The 26,660-nt window shown below is 45.7% G+C and overlaps 1 protein-coding gene across 1 annotated transcript in view; it reads left to right on the forward strand.

The window, feature by feature from the left end:
* LOC120055978 (protein Wnt-9a-like) overlaps positions 1-26,211 on the forward strand; it is a 38,393-nt gene extending 12,182 nt beyond the window's left edge. The window contains exons 2-4 of the mRNA XM_039004078.1: positions 19,050-19,309; positions 19,599-19,861; positions 22,135-26,211. Coding sequence (XP_038860006.1) covers positions 19,050-19,309; positions 19,599-19,861; positions 22,135-22,623 — 1,012 coding nt within the window. The 3' untranslated portion in view covers positions 22,624-26,211. The remainder of the gene's footprint in view (positions 1-19,049; positions 19,310-19,598; positions 19,862-22,134) is intronic.
* Positions 26,212-26,660: the final 449 nt, after the last annotated feature.

A 26,660-nucleotide genomic window follows, 5' to 3' on the forward strand; every position in this document is an offset into this window, starting at 1 on the left:
CATAGGAAGCAGCTCTTTCAGTAGTTTAGTTGGAATAGGGTCCAGTATGCAGCTTGAAGGTTTAGAGGCCATGATTATTTTCATCATTGTGTCAAGAGATATAGTACTAAAACACTTGAGTGTCTCTCTTGATCCTAGGTCCTGGCAGAGTTGTGCTGACCCAGGACAGCTGAGCTTTGGAGGAATACGCAGATTTAAAGAGGAGTCCGTAATTTTCTTTCTAATGATCATGATCTTTTCCTCAAAGAAGTTCATGAATTTATTACTGCTGAAGTGAAAGCCATCCTCACTTGGGGAATGCTGCTTTTTAGTTAGCTTTGCGACAGTATCAAAAAGAAATGTAGGATTGTTCTTATTTTCCTCAATTAAGTTGGAAAAATAGGATGATCGAGCAGCAGCGAGGGCTCTTCGATACTGCACGGTACTGTCTTTCCAAGCTAGTCGGAAGACTTCCAGTTTGGTGTGGCGCCATTTCCGTTCCAATTTTCTGGAAGCTTGCTTCAGAGCTCGGGCATTTTCTGTATACCAGGGAGCTAGTTTCTTATGACAAATGTTTTTAGTTTTTAGGGGTGCAACTGCATCTAGGGTATTGCGCAAGGTTACATTGAGTTCCTCAGTTAGGTGGTTAACTGATTTTTGTCCTCTGACGTCCTTGGGTAGGCAGAGGGAGTCTGGAAGGGCATCAAGGAATCTTTGTGTTGTCTGAGAATTTATAGCACGACTTTTGATGCTCCTTGGTTGGGGTCTGAGCAGATTATTTGTTGCGATTGCAAACGTAATAATATGGTGGTCCGATAGTCCAGGATTATGAGGAAAAACATTAAGATCTACAACATTTATTCCATGGGACAAAACTAGGTCCAGAGTATGACTGTGGCAGTGAGTAGGTCCAGAGACATGTTGGACAAAACCCACTGAGTCGATGATGGCTCCGAAAGCCTTTTGGAGTGGGTCTGTGGACTTTTCCATGTGAATATTAAAATCACCAAAAATTAGAATATTATCTGCTATGACTACAAGGTCCGATAGGAATTCAGGGAACTCAGTGAGGAACGCTGTATATGGCCCAGGAGGCCTGTAAACAGTAGGTATAAAAAGTGATTGAGTAGGCTGCATAGATTTCATGACTAGAAGCTAAAAAGACGAAAATGTCTGGATAGGGTTAGATCACATTTATACTTTTCTGAGGTGAGCATGGTAGTTTGTCCCTAACAGACAGGGGATAAGGTGAACTACCCCAGGGCTTGTATTTACAAAGAGTCTTAGAGGTCTTAGTGCTGATATAGCATTATATGGACAGGTGGCTGCTTTTTTAAATATGGGACCTGGTTCTGTCTGCTTGCCTTGCTCACTTTTCACATTTCTGTCTGTCTGTCTGTCTGTCTGTCTTTCTGTCTGTCTGTCTGTCTGTCTGTCTGTCTGTCTGTCTGTCTGTCTGTCTGTCTGTCTGTCTGTCTGTCTGTCTGTCTGTCTGTCTGTCTGTCTGTCTGTCTGTTTGGTTGGATGCCATTGTTTTGGGTTACCTTTCGTAAGACAGCTGGGTGGTTTGTTTTCTCTGGGAACAGGCTTTGTTTTGAGCCAGCAGCTGGAGGGATTGGCATTCGTTTAGAGTAAATTGGCCTGTGGGGGTAGGTAGGGGTGAGGAGGGCGAGAGGAATGGGGAGAGCAGCCCCGTGAGGGGGGGGGAGGGAGGGATAGGAGAGGGAAAGCAGAGAGAGAGGCAGTGGGAAAGGGGGGAAGAGGAGGGGGAGAAAGGAGGGTAAGGGGGGTAGTGGGGGTAGGGGGTAGTGAGGGAGAAGGGAGACAGGGAGGGAGAGAGGGAAGACAGGGAGGGAGAGAGGGACGACAGGGAGGGAGAGAGGAGAGACAGGGAGGGAGAGAGGAGAGACAGGGAGGGAGAGAGGAGAGACAGGGAGGGAGAGAGGGGAGACAGGGAGGGAGAGAGGAGAGACAGGGAGGGAGAGAGGGGAGAGGGAGTTGACCTTAGAGACACCAGACCACAAAACCAGCAAGTTGAGACTGAATGAGAAACTGTAGTTTCAAGTTGAGACTGATTGAGAAACTTTAGTTTCAAGTTGAGACTGATGGAGAAACTTTAGTTTCAAGTTGAGACTTTAGTTTCAAGTTGAGACTAAGTTGAGACTGATGGAGAAACTGTAGTTTCTTGCTTTTCTGTTCAGGAGGGTTCAGCCAGGGTTGACTCTTGACTCTTAAAGGTGTTGACTTTAGGTAGAAACACATGCCTGCGCAGGTGCGTGACGCACACAAACACATACAAATGCAGCAAGTGTATGCACACACACATGCACACCCACACCTGTTGGTCAAGTGTGATGGAGATGGTGAAAGGGTACACACTAGCTGCACATTTGTCTAACCTTCAGTAGCCTCTGTTTGATACACACTGACTATACCATACATTAATAACACCTTCCTAATATTAAGTTGCCCCCCCCCCCCCCCCCCCCCCCCCCGCATAACAGCCTCAATTTGTTGGGGGCATGGACTCTACAAGGTGTTGAAAGCGTTCCACAGGGATGCTGGCCCATGTTGACTCCAATGCTTCCACAGTTGTGTCAAGTTGGCTGGGTATGCTTTATTTAACATACAGTATATGCCCCAGTTATTTGTACTATTGTGCTCCTCAGAAAACTAACTCCCACATGTGTTTATTCTATTGTCTGACATGTCAGCTTTGGTACAAAACATTCAGATTTTGATGGGGATTTTTTATTTAATTATTTATTATGCCTTATTTATTATGGAGGTTCTCAAGCAGAGAAATTATTAATAAAAATTCAAATATATATTGTTTTATTATGCCCAGCTAACAAGGCCCCTTAATGATGTGAGGCCTGAGGCCTCTTCTGTCTAATGGTAAATCCGCCAGTGTGTGCAACCAGAATAGCCATTGGCGAAAGACAATGGGGATTGTAATACTGTATTTTCATATTACAGCCAAGTGTAATATGTAATGTCCCAAATGCCCATTGGAACTCTCAAAACCACCAATTGTTTGCAGTCTGGAAAAGCATGGATCTGATTGGAGTAGGGGGGTCAGTTATTGTTTTTCTCACTCAGCATCACTAGATGTCAATCAAAGCCAACGTAGCCTGACACTGTTAATGAACAATCTGGAGGTCTAAAAATCAATAGTTTTTGTCTTACGTTCATCACTTACTCATGAAGTAGTTCACAACAGCAAGAGCAAATTTGTTACAGAGCAATCAGTTAGTTGCACTGCAGCTCTCTGTGGCACAACATGTGTTTTTATTAGTCCCATGTGACTGCAGATTTTGTACTGAGCTGCCTTTCTGACATACTGATGTTATGAAGTGTGAATGACTCGCCAGCATCTCAGCATGTTTGCATATGTTTGTAATGAATGAGTCATTGCATACTCATCACATACTCATTAGCATGATCAATATTAGGCCAAAGGTTATGTGATATCAAGGTTATTTTAAAGCTGCCAATATTTGATTATGTTAAATGTTCTTGTACTACCCCTTCACATGTAACCCTTAATAACCTTTCATAAACCCTTCATAAACCCCAGATGAAGAGTGACATTAACAGCCATATTATATACCAGTGCAGCAGCAGTCCAGGACAGGGTCGTGGTAGGTGCTCTGACACAAAGCCAGAAGGGTGATGACGGCAAAGTTTAGTCTGAATAAATTATGTCCTCCAGGGATGTGTGGCCACACACACACACACACACACACACACACACACACACACACACACACACACACACACACACACACACACACACACACACACACACACACACACACACACACACACACACACACTGCGTAATGAGTCGTTTTCACTCAGCCATGTGCATTGGAAAATGTATATAAAGTAAATGTCACGGGCAATGGGGAGTGTTGACAGGTGGAGAGAAAGGCCTAAACAAACTCCACCGTTAAAGGCACAGGCAGGGAGGAAGAAGGCAAGGTAACGAGTGAGATTAGCCTTGTTTGAAGCCTTGGTCGACGATGTCTGTGTGTGAGTGAGGAGTGTATGAGTGAGTGAATGAGTGAGTGTTAGGAAAAAGCAAAGCTGAGCAAACAGCATTAAGAATCCCACCTCACGTAGGATAATAGTGAACTTTATTATTTTTCTGTTGGTGTTATGTTCCATGTGTGTTGCTGGGCCAACACCTCAAACAGAAACAGCCTCTGAAAACAGTTCACGATAGAAAAACACAGGTCTACATGCTCTTACATTCTAATGTGTAAGACCTAAACCTAGCAGCAGTAGCTCACTACACTGCAAACTATACCTCCTTGTTAACATATACCTTACATTGTTACCATGTACACCCTGTAGTTTTGTTTGTTTGTTATGTTTCAGGATCATAGATATTGAGACATTGTTGTTGGGCAGCTCTTTCCATTATTCCTACTCAGAACCTGTGAACTCCTGTGTTCCTAGAAACAGAAAAATTACTTTTAGACCAAAGATCTTGCAAGATCAGTTTCTGGAGTGCTACTGTATGTGCACAATACTCTCCTTTTTGACTCCATCCTTTGTTCTAAGTGAGTTAAATGAGTTCACACTGCAGTGTGTGACACTGGGCTATGCAAAACTCAGCATCGTCTGAGTGAGTGTGTGACATTGGGTTTCCTATAGGTCACGTTATGGAGGTAAAGTGATCTTTAAACTGATCTTTAGCTAGTTTGCCTGTACGGTTTTTGGTTCTCCTTCTTTGTCTAACACCTCTTCCAATGTGCTTGTTATGCAACATGCAGCAGCACAATTCAAAGTAACATGACCACCATAGTGCATATTGAGGATAGCTCTAAGAAGTAAAATGATCCTTTCCATCAGTGTTTTAAAACCTAATACCGATAGCCTCCTCTCAGCTCCTCCTGTAAATATTAACTGGAATTAAAGCACATCTGTGATAGCATTTGAATGTACACTGGTCTGCCACAGAGCGGAAACATGCACAAGACGAGCCACAGTAGCTTCTTCTCGCAAGACGTGAAGTGTTTCTCCCTTTTCTCAAATCTCTCCTCCTATCCGCACTTTGCCCCCCAGCCTTCTTGGTAACTGGATAAAAATATGCCTTCATGTGGAAGTCAGTCACAGCTAGGCAGGCAGAGCAGTAGCCCAAAGGATCAGTGTTGTCTCTTGCCTCTCTCCAGCTTCAGAATTTCTTTGTGTCTCAGATAGACACACAGGCAAGCAGACAGATGCACAGACTGATGGATGGATAGACAGAGGTCACAGCACACAGACACTTTTGAGGAATGACATTTTATTTGACTCTTGTCTTGGATAGCCGCAGGGCCATGCAGGCAGCCAGCCAGGCATCTGTGCTCTATGGAGAGTTAACACTGAGGAGACTGTGATAGTGACAGAAGTGGTTGAGGCTCCTGATGTGTGTCGTGTCCACTAAGGAATGTAACATGTCATGGTGATACGATTGAGAAAATGAAGACAACGTTTTTGTCTGTGGAGTTTCACCACTGTTGTTATTAGTAATACTGGCACACCCATGTATAGTTTAGCACAACCGGTAGCAAACAGTCTGGAGTTATGCTATGAGCAACCATTGTGCCTAACATAATTGAGTTGCTGTGTACAGTACATTACAAAGGCTATAACTCAGCACCCGGATGTTGTTTCTTTTGTTCTTACAGACTTCAGGAGTGTGATGCTTACATCTGTCAAATCTCTAGGAATTATTATAATTTTTTTCTAAAAACAGGTACTTCATTTACTGAGACTGTCAAGCTTCATGAATAATCGGTTCCACTTTGTATCTCCTGGGCAACATCGCTTATTTTATTCCTCCAGCGATATCTAAGTTCAGTAAAGTTTGTATATTATTACGTTTCAGGAATACAATTGAAGTCGGAAGTTTACATACACCTTAGCCAAATACATTTAAACTCAGTTTTTCACAATTCCTGACATTTAATCCAAGTAAAAATTCCCTGTCTTAGGTCAGTTAGGATCACCACTTTATTTTAACAATGTGAAATGTCAGAATAATAGTAGAGAGAATGATTTATTTCAGCTTATATTTCTTTCATCACATTCCCAGTGGATGAGAAGTTTACATACGCTCAATTAGTATTTGGTAGCACACATTTAAATTGTTTAACTTGGGTCAAATGTTTTGGGTAGCCTTCCACAAGCTTCCCACAATAAGTTGGATGAATTTTGGCCCATTCCTCCTGACAGAGCTGGTGTAACTGAGTCAGGTTTGTAGGCCTCTTTTCTCGCACACACTTGTTCAGTTCTGCCCACAGATTTTCTATAGGATTGAGGTCAGGCCTTTGTGATGGCCACTCCAATACCCTGACTTTGTTGTCCTTAAGACATTTTGCCACAACTTTGTAAGTATGCTTGGGGTCATTGTCCATTTGGAAGACCCATTTGCGACCAAGCTTTAACTTCCTGACTGATGTCTTGAGATGTTGCGTCAACATAATTTTCCTTCCTCATAATGCCATCTATTTTGTGAAGTGCACAAGTCCCTCATGCAGCAAAGCACCCCCACAACATGATGCTGCCACCCCCGTGCTTCGCGGTTGGGATGGTGTTCTTCGGCTTGCAAGCCTCCCCCTTTTTCCTCCAAACATAACAAAGGTCATTATAGCCAAGCAGTTCTATGTTTGTTTCAGACCAGAGGACATTTCTCCAAAAAGTACGATCTTTGTCCCCATGTGCAGTTGCAAACCGTAGTCTGACTTTTTTTATGGCGGTTTTGTAGCAGTGGCTTCTTCCTTGCTGAGCGGCCTTTCAGGTTATGTTGACATAGGACTCGTTTTACTGTGGATATAGATACTTTTGTACCTGTTTCCTCCAGCATCTTCACAAGGTCCTTTGCTGTTGTTCTGGGATTGATTTGCACTTTTCGCACCAAAGTACGTTCATCTCTAGGAGACAGAACGCGTCTCTTTCCTGAGCGGTATGACGGCTGCGTGGTCCCATGGTGTTTATACCTGCGTACTATTGTTTGTACAGACGAATGTGGTACCTTAAGGTGCTAGGAAATCGCTCCCAATGATGAACCAGAAGTGTGAAGGTCTACAATTGTTTTTCTTTTGATTTTCCCATGATGTCAAGCAAAGAGGCACTGAGTTTGAAGGTAGGCCTTGAAATACATCCACAGGTACACCTCAAATTGACTCAAATGATGTCAAATAGCCTATCAGAAGCTTCTAAAGCCATGCCATAATTTTCTGGAATTGTCCAAGCTGTTTAAAGGCACGGTCAACTTAGTATATGCAAACTTCTGATCCCCTGGAATTGTGATACAGTGAATTATAAGTGAAATAATCTGTCTGTAAACAATTGTTGGAAAAATTACTTGTGTCATGCACACAGTAGATGTCCTAACCGACTTGCAAAAACTATAGTTTGTTAACAAGAAATATGTGGAGTGGTTGAAATCAAATTTTAATGACTCCAACATAAGTGTATGTAAACTTCCGACTTCAACTGTATATCATAGGGCTTGTTGGGTGATGGCTGGAGTTTACATTCTCTTGGCTCTCCTGATGGCATGTAGAAATTAATTAAGCAGCTACTCTAAATGGTGTTGCCATCATTCAAATATTGAGCCTTAGTGTAACGGCTTTCCTCCTCCTCTTCATCCGAAGAGGAGGAGCAGGGATTGAACCAAAATGCAGCGTTGGAATATGACATACTGATTTATTGAACAAGACGAAAAAACACGAAAACACTTTAACAAACTACAAAACAACAAACGACGTAGACGCACCTGAACATAAGAACTTACATATAACGAAGAACGCATGAAACAGGAACAGACTACATAAACCGAACAAACGAACAAACAAACCGAAAACAGTCCCGTGTGGCGCAACGTACACAGACACAGGAGACATCCACCCACAACAAACAATGTGAAAACACCTACCTTAATATGACTCTCAATCAGAGGAAATGAAAACCACCTGCCTCTAATTGAGAGCCATATCAGGTCACCCTTAAACAAACATAGAAACACATAACATAGACTACCCACCCAAACTCACGCCCTGACCGTCAAACACATACAAAATAACAGAAAACCGGTCAGGAACGTGACATAACCCCCCCCTCAAGGTGCGTACTCCGAACGCACCACCAAAAGTCTAGGGGAGGGTCTGGGTGGGCGTCTGACCACGGTGGTGGCTCAGGCTCTGGGCGAGGTCCCCACCCCACCATAGTCAATCCCAGCTTACGTCTCCCCCTCTGAATGACCACCCTCCTATTCCACCCACTTAATTTAAAGGGTACCGTCGATATAAGGGGCAGCACCGGGATAAGGTAGCTCAGGACAGAGAGATAGCTCAGGACAGAGAGGTAGGTCAGAATAGAGAGGTAGCTCAGGATAGAGGGGCAACTCCGGACTGAAGGGCAGCTCCGGACAGAGAGACAGCTCTGGACTGAGAGGCAGTTCTGGATAAATGGCCGCTCTGGGCTGAGGGGCAGCTCATGGCTAGCTGACGGCTCTGGACGCTCATGGCTAGCTGACGGCTCTGGACGCTCATGGCTAGCTGACGGCTCTGGACGCTCATGGCTAGCTGACGGCTCTGGACGCTCATGGCTAGCTGACGGCTCTGGACGCTCATGGCTAGCTGACGGCTCTGGACGCTCATGGCTGGCTGACGGCTCTGGACGCTCATGGCTGGCTGACGGCTCTGGACGCTCATGGCTCGCTGACGGCTCTGGACGCTCATGGCTCGCTGACGGCTCTGGACGCTCATGGCTCGCTGACGGCTCTGGACGCTCATGGCTCGCTGACGGCTCTGGACGCTCATGGCTGGCTGACGGCTCTGGACGCTCATGGCTGGCTGACGGCTCTGGACGCTCATGGCTGGCTGACGGCTCTGGACACTCATGGCTCGCTGACGGCTCTGGCAGATCCTGTCTGGTTGGCGGCTCTGGCAGATCCTGTCTGGTTGGCGGCTCTGGCAGATCCTGTCTGGTTGGCGGCTCTGGCAGATCCTGTCTGGTTGGCGGCTCTGGCAGATCCTGTCTGGTTGGCGGCTCTGGCAGATCCTGACTGACGAATGGCTCTAGCGGCTCCTGACTGACTAACGGCTCTGACGGCTCGGGACAGACGGGCGGCTCTAATGGCTCGGGACAGACGGATGGCTCAGACGGCACTGGGCAGACGGATGGCTCAGATGGCGCTGGGGAGACGGATGGCTCAGATGGCGCTGGGGAGACGGATGGCTCAGATGGCGCTGGGGAGACGGATGGCTCAGATGGCGCTGGGGAGACGGATGGCTCAGATGGCACTGGGCAGACGGATGGCTCTGGCCGGATGAGGCGCACTGTAGGCCTGGTGCGTGGTGCCGGAACTGGAGGCACCGGGCTAAGGACACCACCTTCAGGCTAGTGCGGGGAGCAGGGACAGGGCACACTGACCTCTCGAAGCGCACTATAGGCCTGGTGCGTGGTACCGGAACTGGTGGTACCGGGCTAAGGGCACGCACCTCAGGGCGAGTGCGGGGAGAAGGAACAGTGCGTACAGGGCTCTGGAGATGCACAGGTGGCTTAGTGCGTGGTGCCGGAACTGGAGGCACTGGGCTGGAGACACGCACCATAGGGAGAGTGCGTGGAGGAGGAACAGGGCTCTGAAAACGCACTGGAAGCCTGGTGCGTGGTGTAGGCACTGGTGGTACTAGGCTGGGGCGGGAAGGTGGCGCCGGAAATACCGGACCGTGTAGGCGTACTGGCTCCCTTGAGCACTGAGCCTGCCCAACCTTACCTGGTTGTATGCTCCCCGTCGCCTGACCAGTGCGGGGAGGTGGAATAACCCGCACCGGGCTATGTAGGCGAACCGGGGACACCATGCGTAAGGCTGGTGCCATGTAAGCCGGCCCAAGGAGACGTACTGGTGGCCAGATATGTAGAGCCGGCTTCATGGCACTTGGCTCAATGCTCAATCTAGCCCTACCAGTGCGGGGAGGTGGAATAACCCGCACTGGGCTATGCACACGTACAGGAGACACCGTGCGCTCTACTGCGTAACACGGTGTCTGCCCGTACTCCCGCTCTCCACGGTTAGCCTGGGAAGTGGGCGCAGGTCTCCTACCTGCCCTAGACCCACTACCTCTTAGCCCCCCCCCCCCAAGACATTTTTGGGGTTTCTTCTCGGGCTTCCTTGCTAGCTGCGTACCTTCATATCTGCGGTTTTGAGCTTCATTCTCCGGTTTCCAGCCACGTCTCTTTGCTGCCTCCTCATACCACCGCTCCTGGGCTCTCGCTGCTTCCATCTCCTCACGAGCGCGGCGATATTCCCCAATGTGAGCCCAGTGTCCTTTTCCCTCCAATACTTCATCCCATGTCCAGGATTCCTGTGTAGCAGGCCACTGCTCGAATTCATGCTGCTTGGTTCTGGTGTGGTGGGTGGTTCTGTAACGGCTTTCCTCCTCCTCTTCATCCGAAGAGGAGGAGCAGGGATTGAACCAAAATGCAGCGTTGGAATATGACATACTGATTTATTGAACAAGACGAAAAAACACGAAAACACTTTAACAAACTACAAAACAACAAACGACGTAGACGCACCTGAACATAAGAACTTACATATAACGAAGAACGCATGAAACAGGAACAGACTACATAAACCGAACAAACGAACAAACAAACCGAAAACAGTCCCGTGTGGCGCAACGTACACAGACACAGGAGACATCCACCCACAACAAACAATGTGAAAACACCTACCTTAATATGACTCTCAATCAGAGGAAATGAAAACCACCTGCCTCTAATTGAGAGCCATATCAGGTCACCCTTAAACAAACATAGAAACACATAACATAGACTACCCACCCAAACTCACGCCCTGACCGTCAAACACATACAAAATAACAGAAAACCGGTCAGGAACGTGACACTTAGCCCACTGCAGAAGTGTTGTGGAAATGTTGTCAATGTGCACGTTTATCAACAGGTACATTTTGCTCTTGAGTTATTTATTTTCTCCTCACTGTGTTGTAGACGTACAATAGTGGATACACATAGTATCAACATGAATAACAATTAAGATGAATAAAGATAGCATTTGTATGTTTGGAGTATCGCTATACGTACAGTACATAATGAGGCACAGTCTGGCCAGACTATCCTACTATGTACTTAAGCTCTTTTACTCCCTGAAGGAGAACAATTTCTGTCAAGACACAGCTTGTAAGGTTTCCATTAGAAAAAATCATAGTTGTCAGACAAGTTAGGAAAGGCAAACATGTTTTGGAAAAAAAAGAGATAGGAGCCATTTGACCTGATCTGAATACACAAATCGCAAAACCTGCCCTTTACCCCACTAGACTGTTGAGATCATGTTCTTCATATGGGGCATGCCATGTACATAGTAGGTTATGAAAGCACTGTATAGTATTCCACAGAAAAGGTGTAATAACATGCTAATAACGTAAGCTAACATAGGCTTAACATAATAGGATATTGGTATGCAGTATGACTATGTGGCCATATATGTCATGGTTTTAGACTCCAGGGGAAACACTTCACAATCAGTTATTATCAGTTTTGAAAGATTTCTCTCTCTGTGTGTAACATGACCTCTGTGACTTCTTCATTGAGGCCGTTTGGCTCTGACTGACAGAAGACAAATGAGTTCATAAAGTGAACATGTAGCACCATTGACTAAAGGAGTACACAGAGGAGTACACAGAAGGCAGAAGTACCCAGTAACTCTCGAAGAGATACAGACTGTGAATCAATCAGTGTTCACATTCGCTGCAACGCGGTCTATGCCTGGGACATCTGGAAGGAATCTCTATGGCCGTGACTTTGGTTAATAGTTGTACCCAAATGACTCATGGGCTGGAAATTGAATTGAATAGGTTTCTGGTTCATTGGCATCAGGAACACGCTAGCTAAATGCTAATAGTGGCTGACTGGCTGGCTGGCGGTCTGTGTCTTGCTCACTCTCTCTCTCATTAGCTTGTGTCCTACTCTTACAGACCAGGACTGAATCTTTCCTCACTGAAGAGTTACTGTACGGTTCACTTGTCATAGTTACTCATTAGACTAGCTATTGCTTCCTGTTCTGCCCATGTGACTGGTGATGTCTGCATGGAACTCTCATTGTGCATGGTGCAATCAGTTCATTGTTTTGTGAATGAGATCAGAACTGTGTCATCCAAATCTGACACACCAGATTCACTTGAACATGACAAGGTAACTAAAATAGGATCCTGTCCTCAGCTTTCTGTCTGGTGACATGTTAAACACATTCGATCAAATAAACCTCTGCTGTTTTATTGAGATTGATGGAAGGGAAGTTCACTCAAGGCCCATTGCTAAATGCCAACATTTTGATGGCAGAGGCCAGAGACAGGTCACCGTATGGCACTGAACAGAGCACTGAAGTTATATTGAGGAGACAAGAAGAAAAACAACCTCTCATTGTCACCTCCAGAGTAAATCTAATATGTTTATCCCTTGTTGATGGCTGTTGTCAGGACAACCCCAGATCGTTGTCAAATATAGCAGGTGTCAATATTAGCAGGGAAACATTGACATTGTAAAGGCATTAAACTCTTTCAGTAATGGCATATTATGTTCCTGGGTCTGTTGTAGGAGTCTGTTTGTGAATTCTTCTGTAAATCCATTTATTTTTCTCTTTCACTTTAACGGTGTAAAAGTGGCCCTGAAATTGCACATAATGAACATCTACCCTGCCAATCCTGTCAGATGGTGTGACCAACATGGTCACAGACTGACAGTCATGTCCCCTGCGTCTGTTTGTGAAAGTAATGCTCTGCTTTGCCTATCCGTCACAACCTCAGAACGCTGGTCAGTCAGGGAGGATTTTGCCAGCTATGCGGCAGACCCCGGGCTAGCTTGTGTGTTTTATATACGCTTCCTTTAAATAAACTGACGAAAGGAGTGCAACTCTACCACATGTTCTCCTATACCGTGTTTAGAAACTAAGCTTAGCCTCATTATATTTCAAATGAATTGCAGCTTTAGGGTCATGAATACTGGAAGTTTGTATGAGGATTCTATAATGAGGCTGTAAAGCCTGCTGTGTGATCATGTTTAAATCTATACACCGCTGGTTGCCGTGAGTGACAGTCATTAGTCCCTGCGATATGATAGGTCTCCATTGGTTGGCTACTGTTTAGCATGCCTGTGGTGTGACGGTCAAATTGACTGTGTGGGACCATTGTTTTAAATCTGTCATATCATGTCCTTTAACCACTCTGTATGTCATGTTTTGTCTTTCATCATGTCTTGTCCCTGTGCTTCCCTCTGCTGGTCTTATTAGGTTCTTTCCCTCTTTCTCTCTCTCTATCGTTCCGTTCCTGCTCCCAGCTGTTTCTCATTCTCCTAACGACCTCATTTACTCTTTCACACCTGTCCCCTATTTTGCCCTCTGATTAGAGTCCCTATTTCTCCCTCTGTTTTCCGCTTCTGTCCTTGTCGGATTCTTGTTTGATGTTTGCTGTTCCTGTGTCCTTGTTCCGCCCTGTCGTGTTCTTTGCCTTCTTCAGATGCTGCGTGTGAGCAGGTGTCTATGTCAGCTACGGCCAGTGCCTTCCTGAAGCGACCTGCAGTCCGTGGTCGCGTCTCCAGTCGTTCCTCTCTATTGACGAGAGGATTTCAGTTCCTGTTTTGGATTGACCATTGATAATATCCAGGAGAATCATTATTTGTTTATTACTGGAATAAAGACTCTGTTACTATTACGTCGCTTTTGGGTCCTCATTCACCAGCATAACAGAAGAATCCGACCAAGATGGACCCAGCGACTATGGATTCTCTCAACACTGCCGTCGAGTTCCAGGGAGCAATGCTCGGCAGACACGAGCAGGAATTGTTTGCTGCTCGTCATGCCGTTGAGACCCTGGCCGCTCAGGTTTCCGATCTCTCTGGACAGTTTCAGAGTCTTCATCTCGTGCCACCAGCTACTTCCTGGTCTTCCGAGTCTCCGGAACCTAGGGTTAATAACCCACCATGTTACTCTGGGCAGCCCACTGAGTGTCGCTCCTTTCTCACCCAGTGTGATATTGTGTTCTCTCTCCAGCCCAACACGTACTCAAGAGAGAGAGCTCGGATCGCTTACGTCATATCACTCCTTACTGGTCGGGCTCGGGAGTGGGGCACAGCTATCTGGGAGGCAAGGGCTGAGTGTTCTAACGATTATCAGAACTTTAAAGAGGAGATGATACGGGTTTTTGATCGTTCAGTTTTTGGGAAGGAGGCTTCCAGGGCCCTGGCTTCCCTATGTCAAGGTGATCGATCCATAACGGATTACTCTATAGAGTTTCGCACTCTTGCTGCCTCCAGTGACTGGAACGAGCCGGCGTTGCTCGCTCGTTTTCTGGAGGGACTTCACGCTGAGGTTAAGGATGAGATTCTCTCCCGGGAGGTTCCTTCCAGCGTGGACTCTTTGATTGCACTCGCCATCCGCATAGAACGACGGGTAGATCTTCGTCACCGAGCTCGTGGAAGAGAGCTCGCGTTAACGGTGTTTCCCCTCTCCGCATCTCAACCATCTCCTCCCACCGGCTCAGAGACTGAGCCCATGCAGCTGGGAGGTATTCGCATCTCGACTAAGGAGAGGGAACGGAGAATCACCAACCGCCTTTGCCTCTATTGCGGTTCTGCGGGACATTTTGTCATGTCATGTCCAGTAAAAGCCAGAGCTCATCAGTAAGCGGAGGGCTACTGGTGAGCGCTACTACTCCTGTCTCTCCATCAAGATCCTGTACTACCTTGTCGGTCCATCTACGCTGGACCGGTTCAGCTGCTTCCTGCAGTGCCTTGATAGACTCTGGGGCTGAGGGTTGTTTTATGGACGAAGCATGGGCTCGGAAACATGACATTCCTCTCAGACAGTTAGGGAAGCCCACGCCCATGTTCGCCTTAGATGGTAGTCTTCTCCCCAGTATCAGATGTGAGACACTACCTTTAACCCTCACAGTATCTGGTAACCACAGTGAGACCATTTCCTTTTTGATTTTTCGTTCACCTTTTACACCTGTTGTTTTGGGTCATCCCTGGCTAGTATGTCATAATCCTTCTATTGATTGGTCTAGTAATTCTATCCTATCCTGGAACGTTTCTTGTCATGTGAAGTGTTTAATGTCTGCTATCCCTCCTGTGTCTTCTGTCCCCTCTACTCAGGAGGAACCTGGTGATTTGACAGGAGTGCCGGAGGAATATCATGATCTGCGCACGGTCTTCAGTCGGTCCAGAGCCAGCTCCCTTCCTCCTCACCGGTCGTATGATTGTTGTATTGATCTCCTTCCGGGGACCACTCCCCCTCGGGGTAGACTATACTCTCTGTCGGCTCCCGAACGTAAGGCTCTCGAGGATTATCTGTCTGTTTCTCTCAACGCCGGTACCGTGGTGCCTTCTTCCTCTCCCGCCGGAGCGGGATTTTTCTTTGTTAAGAAGAAGGACGGTACTCTGCGCCCCTGCGTGGATTATCGAGGGCTGAATGACATAACGGTTAAGAATCGTTATCCGCTTCCCCTTATGTCGTCGGCCTTCGAGATTTTGCAGGGAGCCAGGTTCTTTACTAAGTTGGACCTTCGTAACGCTTACCATCTCGTACGCATCAGAGAGGGGGACGAGTGGAAAACGGCGTTTAATACTCCGTTAGGGCATTTTGAATACCGGGTTCTGCCGTTCGGTCTCGCTAATGCTCCAGCTGTCTTTCAGGCATTAGTTAATGATGTACTGAGAGACATGCTGAACATTTTTGTTTTCGTTTACCTTGACGATATCCTGATTTTTTTCACCGTCACTCGAGATTCATGTTCAGCACGTTCGACGTGTACTCCAGCGCCTTTTAGAGAATTGTCTCTACGTGAAGGCTGAGAAGTGCGCCTTTCATGTCTCCTCTGTCACATTTCTCGGTTCTGTTATTTCCGCTGAAGGCATTCAGATGGATCCCGCTAAGGTCCAGGCTGTCAGCGATTGGCCCGTTCCTAAGTCACGTGTCGAGTTGCAGCGCTTTCTCGGTTTCGCTAATTTCTATCGGCGTTTCATTCGTAATTTCGGTCAAGTGGCTGCCCCTCTCACAGCTCTGACTTCTGTCAAGACTTGCTTTAAGTGGTCCGGTTCCGCCCAGGGAGCTTTTGATCTCCTCAAGAAGCGTTTTACATCCGCCCCTATCCTTGTTACTCCTGACGTCACTAAACAATTCATTGTCGAGGTTGACGCTTCAGAGGTGGGCGTGGGAGCCATTCTGTCTCAGCGCTTCCAGTCTGACGATAAGGTCCATCCTTGCGCTTACTTTTCTCATCGCCTGTCGCCATCGGAACGCAACTATGATGTGGGTAACCGCGAACTGCTCGCCATCCGCTTAGCCATAGGCGAATGGCGACAGTGGTTGGAGGGGGCGACCGTTCCTTTTGTCGTTTGGACTGACCATAAGAACCTTGAGTACATCCGTTCTGCCAAACGACTTAATGCACGTCAGGCTCGTTGGGCGTTGTTTTTCGCTCGTTTCGAGTTCGTGATTTCCTATCGTCCGGGAAATAAGAACACCAAGCCTGATGCCTTATCCCGTCTCTTTAGTTCTTCTGTGGCTTCTACCGACCCCGAGGGGATTCTCCCTGAAGGGCGTGTTGTCGGGTTGACTGTCTGGGGAATTGAGAGACAGGTAAAGCAAGCACTCACTCACACTGCGTCGCCGCGCGCTTGTCCTAGTAACCTTCTGTTCGTTCCTGTCTCTACTCGTCTGGCTGTTCTTCAGTGGGCTCACTCTGCCAAGTTAGCTGGCCATCCCGGCGTTCGGGGTACGCTTGCTTCTATTCGCCAGCGGTTTTGGTGGCCTACTCAGGAGCGGGACACGCGCCGTTTCGTGGCTGCTTGTTCGGACTGCGCGCAGACTAAGTCAGGTAACTCTCCTCCTGCCGGTCGTCTCAGACCGCTTCCCATTCCTTCTCGACCATGGTCTCACATCGCCTTAGACTTTATTACCGGTCTGCCTTCGTCTGCGGGGAAGACTGTGATTCTTACGGTTATCGATAGGTTCTCTAAGGCGGCACATTTCATTCCCCTCGCTAAGCTTCCTTCCGCTAAGGAGACGGCACAAATCATCATTGAGAATGTGTTCAGAATTCATGGCCTCCCGTTAGACGCCGTTTCAGACAGAGGTCCGCAATTCACGTCACAGTTTTGGAGGGAGTTCTGTCGTTTGATTGGTGCTTCTGTCAGTCTCTCTTCCGGGTTTCATCCCCAGTCTAACGGTCAAGCAGAAAGGGCCAATCAGTCGATTGGTCGCATATTACGCAGCCTTTCGTTTCGAAACCCTGCGTCTTGGGCAGAACAGCTCCCCTGGGCTGAGTACGCTCACAACTCGCTTCCTTCGTCTGCTACCGGGCTATCTCCGTTTCAGAGTAGTCTTGGGTACCAGCCTCCTCTGTTCTCGTCCCAGCTCGCCGAGTCCAGCGTTCCCTCCGCTCAGGCTTTTGTCCAACGTTGTGAGCGCACCTGGAGGAGGGTCAGGTCTGCACTTTGCCGTTACAGGGCGCAGACTGTGAGAGCCGCCAATAGACGTAGGATTAGGAGTCCTAGGTATTGTCGCGGTCAGAGAGTGTGGCTTTCCACTCGTAACCTTCCCCTTACGACAGCTTCTCGCAAGTTGACTCCGCGGTTCATTGGTCCGTTCCGTGTCTCTCAGGTCGTCAATCCTGTCGCTGTGCGACTGCTTCTTCCGCGACATCTTCGTCGCGTCCACCCTGTCTTCCATGTCTCTTGTGTCAAGCCTTTTCTTCGCGCCCCCGTTCGTCTTCCCCCCCCCCCCCCCGTCCTTGTCGAGGGCGCTCCTATTTACAAGGTACGAAAGATCATGGACATGCGTTCTCGGGGACGTGGTCACCAGTACTTAGTGGATTGGGAGGGTTACGGTCCTGAGGAGAGGAGTTGGGTTCCATCTCGGGACGTGCTGGACCGTTCGTTGATTGATGATTTCCTTCGTTGCCGCCAGGGTTCCTCCTCGAGTGCGCCAGGAGGCGCTCGGTGAGTGGGGGGGTACTGTCATGTTTTGTCTTTCATCATGTCTTGTCCCTGTGCTTCCCTCTGCTGGTCTTATTAGGTTCTTTCCCTCTTTCTCTCTCTCTATCGTTCCGTTCCTGCTCCCAGCTGTTTCTCATTCTCCTAACGACCTCATTTACTCTTTCACACCTGTCCCCTATTTTGCCCTCTGATTAGAGTCCCTATTTCTCCCTCTGTTTTCCGCTTCTGTCCTTGTCGGATTCTTGTTTGATGTTTGCTGTTCCTGTGTCCTTGTTCCGCCCTGTCGTGTTCTTTGCCTTCTTCAGATGCTGCGTGTGAGCAGGTGTCTATGTCAGCTACGGCCAGTGCCTTCCTGAAGCGACCTGCAGTCCGTGGTCGCGTCTCCAGTCGTTCCTCTCTATTGACGAGAGGATTTCAGTTCCTGTTTTGGATTGACCATTGATAATATCCAGGAGAATCATTATTTGTTTATTACTGGAATAAAGACTCTGTTACTATTACGTCGCTTTTGGGTCCTCATTCACCAGCATAACACTGTATCAATCTAGCTAGCTAGCCAGCGATGTTATGACTAGCGACCTTATTGGTAGCTACCCTGAAAGAGAGAAATTAGCACAGAGCGTTCTTCAGCTGCTGAGAATGTGCTATATACACAGACATGGTGAATGTTGATCTCAATCTCCAGAAAACGTTGCATTCCCCGGAACATTAACCATTGTACTCAAATGCAACCTTCAAAAAATGGCAGCCGAATTCCCTCGAACATTAACCAGCTCTGACTTAGACCATAAAGGTCAGCCTTCTATATCTGGGACTTAGCATACTATTTTCTTGACATTTCCAGTCCACAGTACTGACTGAGTGTTCCGTAGTTGATTTTTCATTCTCCGAACCCTCCTAATCGTGTGTTACAGTACAACATCTCCCTCTCTTCCCCCAGATTGACAGGTAATGCCTGGAATAAACTTGAGGAAGGCCCTTGGGTCAAAGCGTTGCTAGCAGGAGCACAGCAGGAGCATCTGACAGTATCTAACGGGTATCTCTCTCTGTCTCCCCAGACTGACAGGTAATGAACCCCTGTCCATTCTACCGCTGAGCTCCCAACCCGAGGAGAACGTGGGCAGGGCCCACTACAAGCTGTGCGACCGGCTCAAACTGGAGAAAAAGCAGAGGCGGATGTGTCGACGAGACCCGGGCGTGGCCGAGACCCTCATGGAGGCCATCAGCATGAGCGCCCTGGAGTGCCAGTACCAGTTCCGCTTCGAGAGGTGGAACTGCTCTTTAGAGGGTCGCTACAGAGCCAACATTTTAAAGAGAGGTAGGGAAAGAAAAGCTTCTCAACTGCATATATCACTATACATGTAATATGTTCTGAGTTAGACTTTTTCAGCATGCAGATAACTCATGTTCATGGGTGGAGGGGGAGAGACATTTTTGCAATGGCCATGGTATAACATTGAATGGCCATAGTAGATAGTACAGTAGAGTGTTGTGGGTTATTTTTAATGTGATGTCAACATTCAATGGCTTATTTTGAGCGTCCAGTAGGACGCTGGTAGCTTATAACTGATATCTGATTCTTGCCCTTGCTCCACATCTCTCTCCAGGTTTTAAGGAGACAGCCTTCCTGTATGCCGTCTCCTCAGCAGGCTTGACTCACGCCATGGCCAAGGCGTGTAGCGCCGGGCGGATGGAGCGTTGCACCTGTGATGAAGCACCAGACCTGGAGAACCGCAAGGCCTGGCAGTGGGGCGGCTGTGGAGACAACCTGAAGTATAGCAACAAGTTTGTCAAGGACTTCCTGGGAAAACGCTCCAACAAGGACCTGCGTGCCCGCGTGGACATGCACAACACTAACGTGGGCATGAAGGTGAGTGTAGAGTGGAGCCGTGTTGGATGATGCAGTGCATTTGATATTGTTGATTCGTGTGATGGGACCACAACTCACAACTCGTCACAACTGTTGCTGTAAAAAGGACTATATGATTATTTGATGGTTGATTGACTGATTGACTGATTGATTGAGTTATTGATTGATTGATAGTGGAGGTTGATATATCTAGGCCTTGTAGAGCTACTGAATGCATTGCCCTCTCTTGAGATAGTTGAGTTCTATGGGCGTATTCTAGGGTGAATATATTCTCCTACATACACATCTCTACATATATAATGTTGGGTTGTTAAATTATTGTTCTCTAAGTTGACATCAGTCTAAAGACACAGCAAAATTACCAGAACCAGTGAAAATTACCAGATAGGAATTTAATGTGACCACGAGAGGAATAACAATGACAGAGTTTTTATGACTACATTCCAGTGGTCGACAGAGAATCGTTTACCCACATGCTGTGGTTGTTAAACATATACTATAGATTCTAAAGCACCCACTTAATAGGAAGATAAAAGGCCAGCCTAAATCACTTAAATTGACTGCTAAATTCAGTCAAATAAGAGAACTTTCGTTTATCAACCTTTGGTTCTCCCTCTCAAATTAGAGAGAACAGCCTTCGTTTGTGCCTTGGCGAGAGTAGACAATTGTTTGTGGTGCGGGAACGAGGGTTTGGTTTTTCAGCTTGGATGTGATTTTAATAGTAAAATCAAAAAGAAGAGAGAATGGTCTTAAATTGTCAAGCCAAAGCAAAGTCAAGGTCCTGGCATCGTTAGCTTTACTCAGATTTTCTCATATTGTAGCCATTTTCATTTTAGTATGAATATAAATTATAGCAGAAGCACACTTCCCCAATTGTTAGCAGACAGAAAGCTCTCCCCAAAGACCCATGGTGTGCTCTTCCTCTTCAACTTGGCTCTCCAAATCCATTCTCTCAGGATATTTGATTTGTGATAAAAGATTTACAACGCTGTTTTGGTTCAGGTTTTTTCTTATTTGCACATGTAGTGAGGTGTACCACGTCCCATATGGAGCACACACCTTGGAATGTGCTAGGCTATGCATCCCTAGAACAGTTTAAAGCTGACATCTCAAATGTTCCTGAACTGAACTGCAAGTGTGGCGAATATGCACCACGTCTTTCTTATCCCCCAAGCTGTGTCCCAGTGTGTGAGAACAGAACCGGAGAGAAACTGTCTGTCCAGTCCAAGCCTCCTTTGGAGAACATGCATTATGGATTTTCACACAACTTTTTTATGTTGTGGTCAGTTGATGCTGACTGAGCTGTACACAAATGAACCATTGCCTGCCACAGAGTTCAAGCAATGTCGCAATGTGTACTATTTACTGTTGTGCTGTATTTGACCAAGCAACAACCCTTTCACCCCTTAAAATGTTAGTTTGTCGAACATTAATGGTCAGAAGTGAGTCCATATTCCATGCCATCTGTTGAATAGTTCCCATTATATGCATTTTGAGAAATCTTCGGGCCTCAACATATTTGACGTAAAATAGATTTGTTTAGCTTTCCACGTGCTGGTCTAACTGCAGTATTATGAAGTTGGCCTGGTGAAAGAGATGGACCTGTCTCCCAAGAACAGGGGCCAGGGTCTGGGTATCCTGTCTCCTTCTTTCCCATAGATGTGGAATTCAAGGGATCTTTTCTTCAGAAAAAGTGCCTCAGCTATGTCCTCCACTTACTACTTGTAATAACCATGATGACTTTAATCAAACTCGATTACCCAATATTATCATAACAGTATGTATCGTCACTCCCACCCACAAAGATTCTCTTTTAAATTATTGCTTATAGTGTACCACATGTTTTGGTCTTTGGTCGGGAAGTGATGTCAGTGTGACAATGTTGCCATGTAAATTGTTATTATGTTAATGACAGTTTATCAGCAATAAGTAGATCCTCTAGATAATCTAACTCTGTGGTGGGAGTATCAGCAGAAAATATAATTATGGCCTCGGTGCTCATCACATTTTAATACAGTGATGTCCCGTGTATGATATGAGTAAAGTCTTCATATTGGAGGTTATTAATTATGATATTAGGACATATTACATAGACCCATTGTGCTGTAGAAATTACAGGGGAGTGTCTAGGTAGTTTTCTTCTTCTTTGAAATCTTGCTTACTATACAAAGTATAAAGTTGGTCAAAGTTGATATTATGTAGTTCTCAGGCTGTCCCTTTGATCCCCTGTGGTGGCTGACTGTCTGTATGTTCCTCTCCTCTCCCACCACCAGGTGATCAAAGCCGGGGTAGAGACTACCTGCAAATGCCATGGCGTCTCAGGCTCCTGCACCGTCCAGACATGCTGGAGGCAGCTCTCGCCCTTCCATGAGATCGGCAAGCAGCTGAAACAGCGCTATGAGACCTCTCTGAAGGTGGGCAGCTCCACCAACGAGGCCACGGGGGAGGGGGAAATCTCCCAGGCCCGGCCCCAGCAGCAGCAGCCCCCACCAGGCCCCAGCAATGACCCAATCCCACGCACCATGGACCTGCTCCACATCGAGGACTCGCCCAGCTTCTGCCGGCCCAGCAAGTACTCGCCAGGCACCTCGGCCAGGAAGTGCTACAAGGATAAGAACTGCGACGCCATCTGCTGCGGCAGGGGCCACAATACCCAGAGCCGCGTGGTGACCCGACCATGCCAGTGTCAGGTGCGCTGGTGCTGCTACGTCGAATGCAAGCAGTGCACACAGAGAGAGGAGGTCTACACCTGTAAAGGGTAGCCCAGTCTTAGAGGAGAGAGCAAGACAATGGAGTTGGAGAACCTTAGCACTTTGAGGGATTTTCTGTTGTGTGGGTTTGGTTCTAATGCCCTGTGGCCCCAGCCAATGGGGGTTGGGGTTGCAGCAGGAGATTGGCCTTGTCTGACAATCGGGTCAACACGTGTCTCATGCTTTCTGGTTGCAGAGTTAGAGTCTTGGATAAAGGCTACCTCGCCTATTCAACATCCAGTCAGATGTGTCAGTGAGAAAACGCAGCACTTGGCAGCTGTCTCCGGCTAGCATGCTGTTAATGAGGATCCAATAGAATGACCGTAATGGTAAAAGACTGGCTTTTGGGCCTTGCCCAATGTAGAAATGTGTGTGTTGGCGGTGAGTGAGGGTGCAGGGGAGTCAAATGACAACTCATATGGCAATCATGGCAACCATATTCTGAAACTGTTAAGAACACAGGGTGTAAGATTTATTATACGCACACATATTTACACTCACACACCAATGTGTGTATGCATATGTATGTAAATAAATTAAATTGTATTATAAGGATATTATATACACTTGCCACTTCTCTGAATATGTTTAAACAAACCACTAACTACACAAATGTATTGTTGTTTGTGTGTTCTCGCTCTCTTTTGCTTTATAATTTGTTTTGACAAGGCCCTTTGGAAAGCAGCACATTTGTGTTCTTTGTGTCTCTCTGTGGATCATTCATGGACCCTTTGGGACTACTCCTTCCCGAGGAGAGAAAACACGCTCATTTGTCTGTGATTCTTTTACACTAGAGTGAAATTGTTGGTGAATACATGTACAGAAATTTCATTTTCTTTGCCAGTAATTTTAGGCTACTCTTAGGCGAACTCAACTAACGTTCAGGGAATAACTGAAACCACTATACTTATTTGGAAAGAGTAAAAAGAAAAACTGAAAATCTGCATGTAATCGAAAGTTCAATGAGAGAATGGCCTTGCTTTTCTGAGTCTAGTGTCTATTACTGTCACCGTGACAACAGGAGACTGACCACCTGACCAGTAGAGAATGCATCTTCCAATCAGCTGACTAATGCTCTAAGTAATAGCAACCCAACTATGTCACCTTGCTTCTTGGTACTTAGTTAGCACTCTGTTTAAAAAGGAAAAGCCAATCTTGCTAGTAATACTACTATAAAGTAAAGAAAACGGCAAACTATGGGTACAGGAGAAATGTAACCCCTATTTCTATACGTACACTCTCATATCCTTCCTTCCTCTCTCTAGAGTGCACCATTTGATTGACAAGGATAAATGGTTGAGGTTGAAAATTAACAGTATGATGCTATGGAAACTAAAATCCATCTTGACATGTCTGCAAAATGGCTTAAAAATTAACACCCTGAGGCAAATGCGGTCTTTTAGAGATAGTCCTGCTGAAGCTTAAGGTGTATTATGGTGACAAAATGTGTTTGCGACAACAAAGCAAATGTATGCTCTAGCTGTAGCCTATGCATTGTCTATCCATTGTTTGGAGCATTGCTAACAGATCTCCGCGACTGCAAAGGTACAATCTCCTTTTGTGTTGTTTTGAAGGTCATTTTCTTTAAGGCAGGTTACCATTATGTTGTACAGTAAGATTTGTATGACTAACATTTAATATTGGATGTTTGAAGTTTAAAATGACTGGTGGCAACGGCAGAGCCAACCGTGTTAACAGCTACAATAACTCGTGAGATGCAATGTCATCTTTAGATTCCCTTTAGGTATATAGTCTTTGCCTTGTTTTAAGTGGGTGAGAATGAACTACTGAGTGAGGAACCCAACATTGTAAGATAGACCCATTCACGCACTGAAGCCCCAGAAGCCCTTTATAATTTCCCTTTAAAGTATTTAAAGACCTTGTATTTATGAATATATACAGTGCAGATGTTTTTGTTTATTGTAAAAAGCAGTGGTTTATTCTCCTGTGGTATAGAGACAAGAATGAGGCACATGGTAAAATGTCACAGGCAATTAAAGAGGACGTTGGTAGCAATAAGGAGGTTAGGACCAAGACATTTGATGCTGGGAAGGCAAGTGGTAAAATATAAAATATAAGGTTAAACCATGAATATGGAGTACATTGCTGCTGTAAACTTTTGATTGTAAGTGATCATCAGTAAGTGAAAAACAAGTGCCAAACGAGTACCAACATTAGTAAATAGCATGCCAATACCCTCGAAAATAGCTTTGACCACCGACTATGTTAGATAGACTACATTTCGCCTACAGTTTTAAATCAGTGACGCTCACAGGATTTATTTCTGAAGGGAGTCTAGCCTAACGAAGGATGGTTGGTTCATCTTCTAGAGCTGAATTCCAAACATTTTGAAAATGAGGAGACATGCCAAATAAAGAATGGTCAAAACATATACATAGAACTTTGCACGCTACATGGAAACCATAATGGCTATGCTGAAAGCCTGAGCATAAATGCCTGCTTCCCACAGCTTCCACACTCCCCTGCCCAAGACTGTGGTTCTCTACAGTGGTCATTTATTGAATGGGTACAAATGGTCAACAGAGTCATGGAGAGAGGAATACAGTATGCACATTGCATGTATTTTGTATGTTTTATATTCTAAGTTTTTCAAGACAAAGGACGGCATGATACAATGGTTGTTCTTCAATGTCATTGTCTTAGTCCTTCATATTCTATTTTTGAACTCATAGCTCTGCACTGTGTAGTTGTCAGAGGATCATGTTTAAAAATCTATTTTGTAGGAAAAATGAAAATAAAAGAAAGATAAATTATTTTAAAATATATTATGAGCATGTGTTCAATGTAAATAACATTAAGTCATAACTGATTTTATATACTTGTATTTTTTACTCAGTTTATTTTCTTGAGGCTTGTATGGGGTTTTGGCTTCTTTGCGGTGGAGGCTTCAAGAGACAGTGAATACTGTAAAGTCAGCATAATTGTTCTTAAAGATAACTCTAACATTTGCCGTTCCTAAGCACAAAACAAATCCGAACAAATTTAGTAACTCAACAATTCTCTTCCCTTTTTCAACTGTTTTATATACAGTACAACACATCGAAAGGCAACTCTAAAGGCTATTAAATGGATGATAATCAGCTGTTTTATGTAATTGACATGGCACAATATTACACAATTATTTTTGCAGCATCCCGATTTGTAGCATGACCCATTTGTTTGAGGGGTATATGGGTTCTGTCTGTACCCAGTAACATAGCCATCTGTGCAGATAAACACACTGACCAAACAAAAAGTAGTATTGGTGCGAACTCATTCAACTTTTGGTATACTCTGATGGTCTTGGAAAGGATCACAACAAATGATATTTAGAGGGACACAATCACCGTGTACATTTTTGTTAGGATTTGTGCTGTGCTTGCTAATAACAAAACAAACATGTATTACCATTTGTGATAATACTATACCAACAAAGCTTTGTCCATGTTCACTTATTCATGTCTTATGGGAACGTAAATTATTTTCCTCTACCTCATGTGTATAGCTTGTAGGTAATAAACAGATCACGAATGACTGGGAAGAATGTATTTAAGTTATTTAACATCTTTGTAAAAACAAAGTCAAGAAAATCTGAATTAATAAATTAATTTAAATTATTTTAATGTTTGGTCTCATTCATACCCAGTGGTAATTTAGCTATTGCTAATTGGAGCTTGGTCCGAGTCTAAGTAAGCAAACAGTAATGTAACGGCTGTCTAATTCCTCCTCTTCGGATGAGGAGAAGGAGTAAGGGTCGGACCAAAACGCAGCGTTGAATGAAGACATAATGAATATTTATTAACGACAAGACGAACACGAAAAAACACTTGGAAAATACAAAACAACAAAACGACGTAGACAGACCTGAACTTGAGAACTTACATATACACGAAGAACGCACGAACAGGTACAGACTACACAAACGAACGAAAACACGAAACAGTCCCGTGTGGCGCATACAGACACGGACACAGGAACAATCACCCACAAACAAACAGTGAGAACAGCCTACCTTAATATGGTTCTCAATCAGAGGAAACGTCAAACAC

The sequence above is a fragment of the Salvelinus namaycush genome, chromosome 11, assembly GCF_016432855.1.
Source record: "Salvelinus namaycush isolate Seneca chromosome 11, SaNama_1.0, whole genome shotgun sequence".
Taxonomy (NCBI): Eukaryota; Metazoa; Chordata; class Actinopteri; order Salmoniformes; family Salmonidae; genus Salvelinus; species Salvelinus namaycush.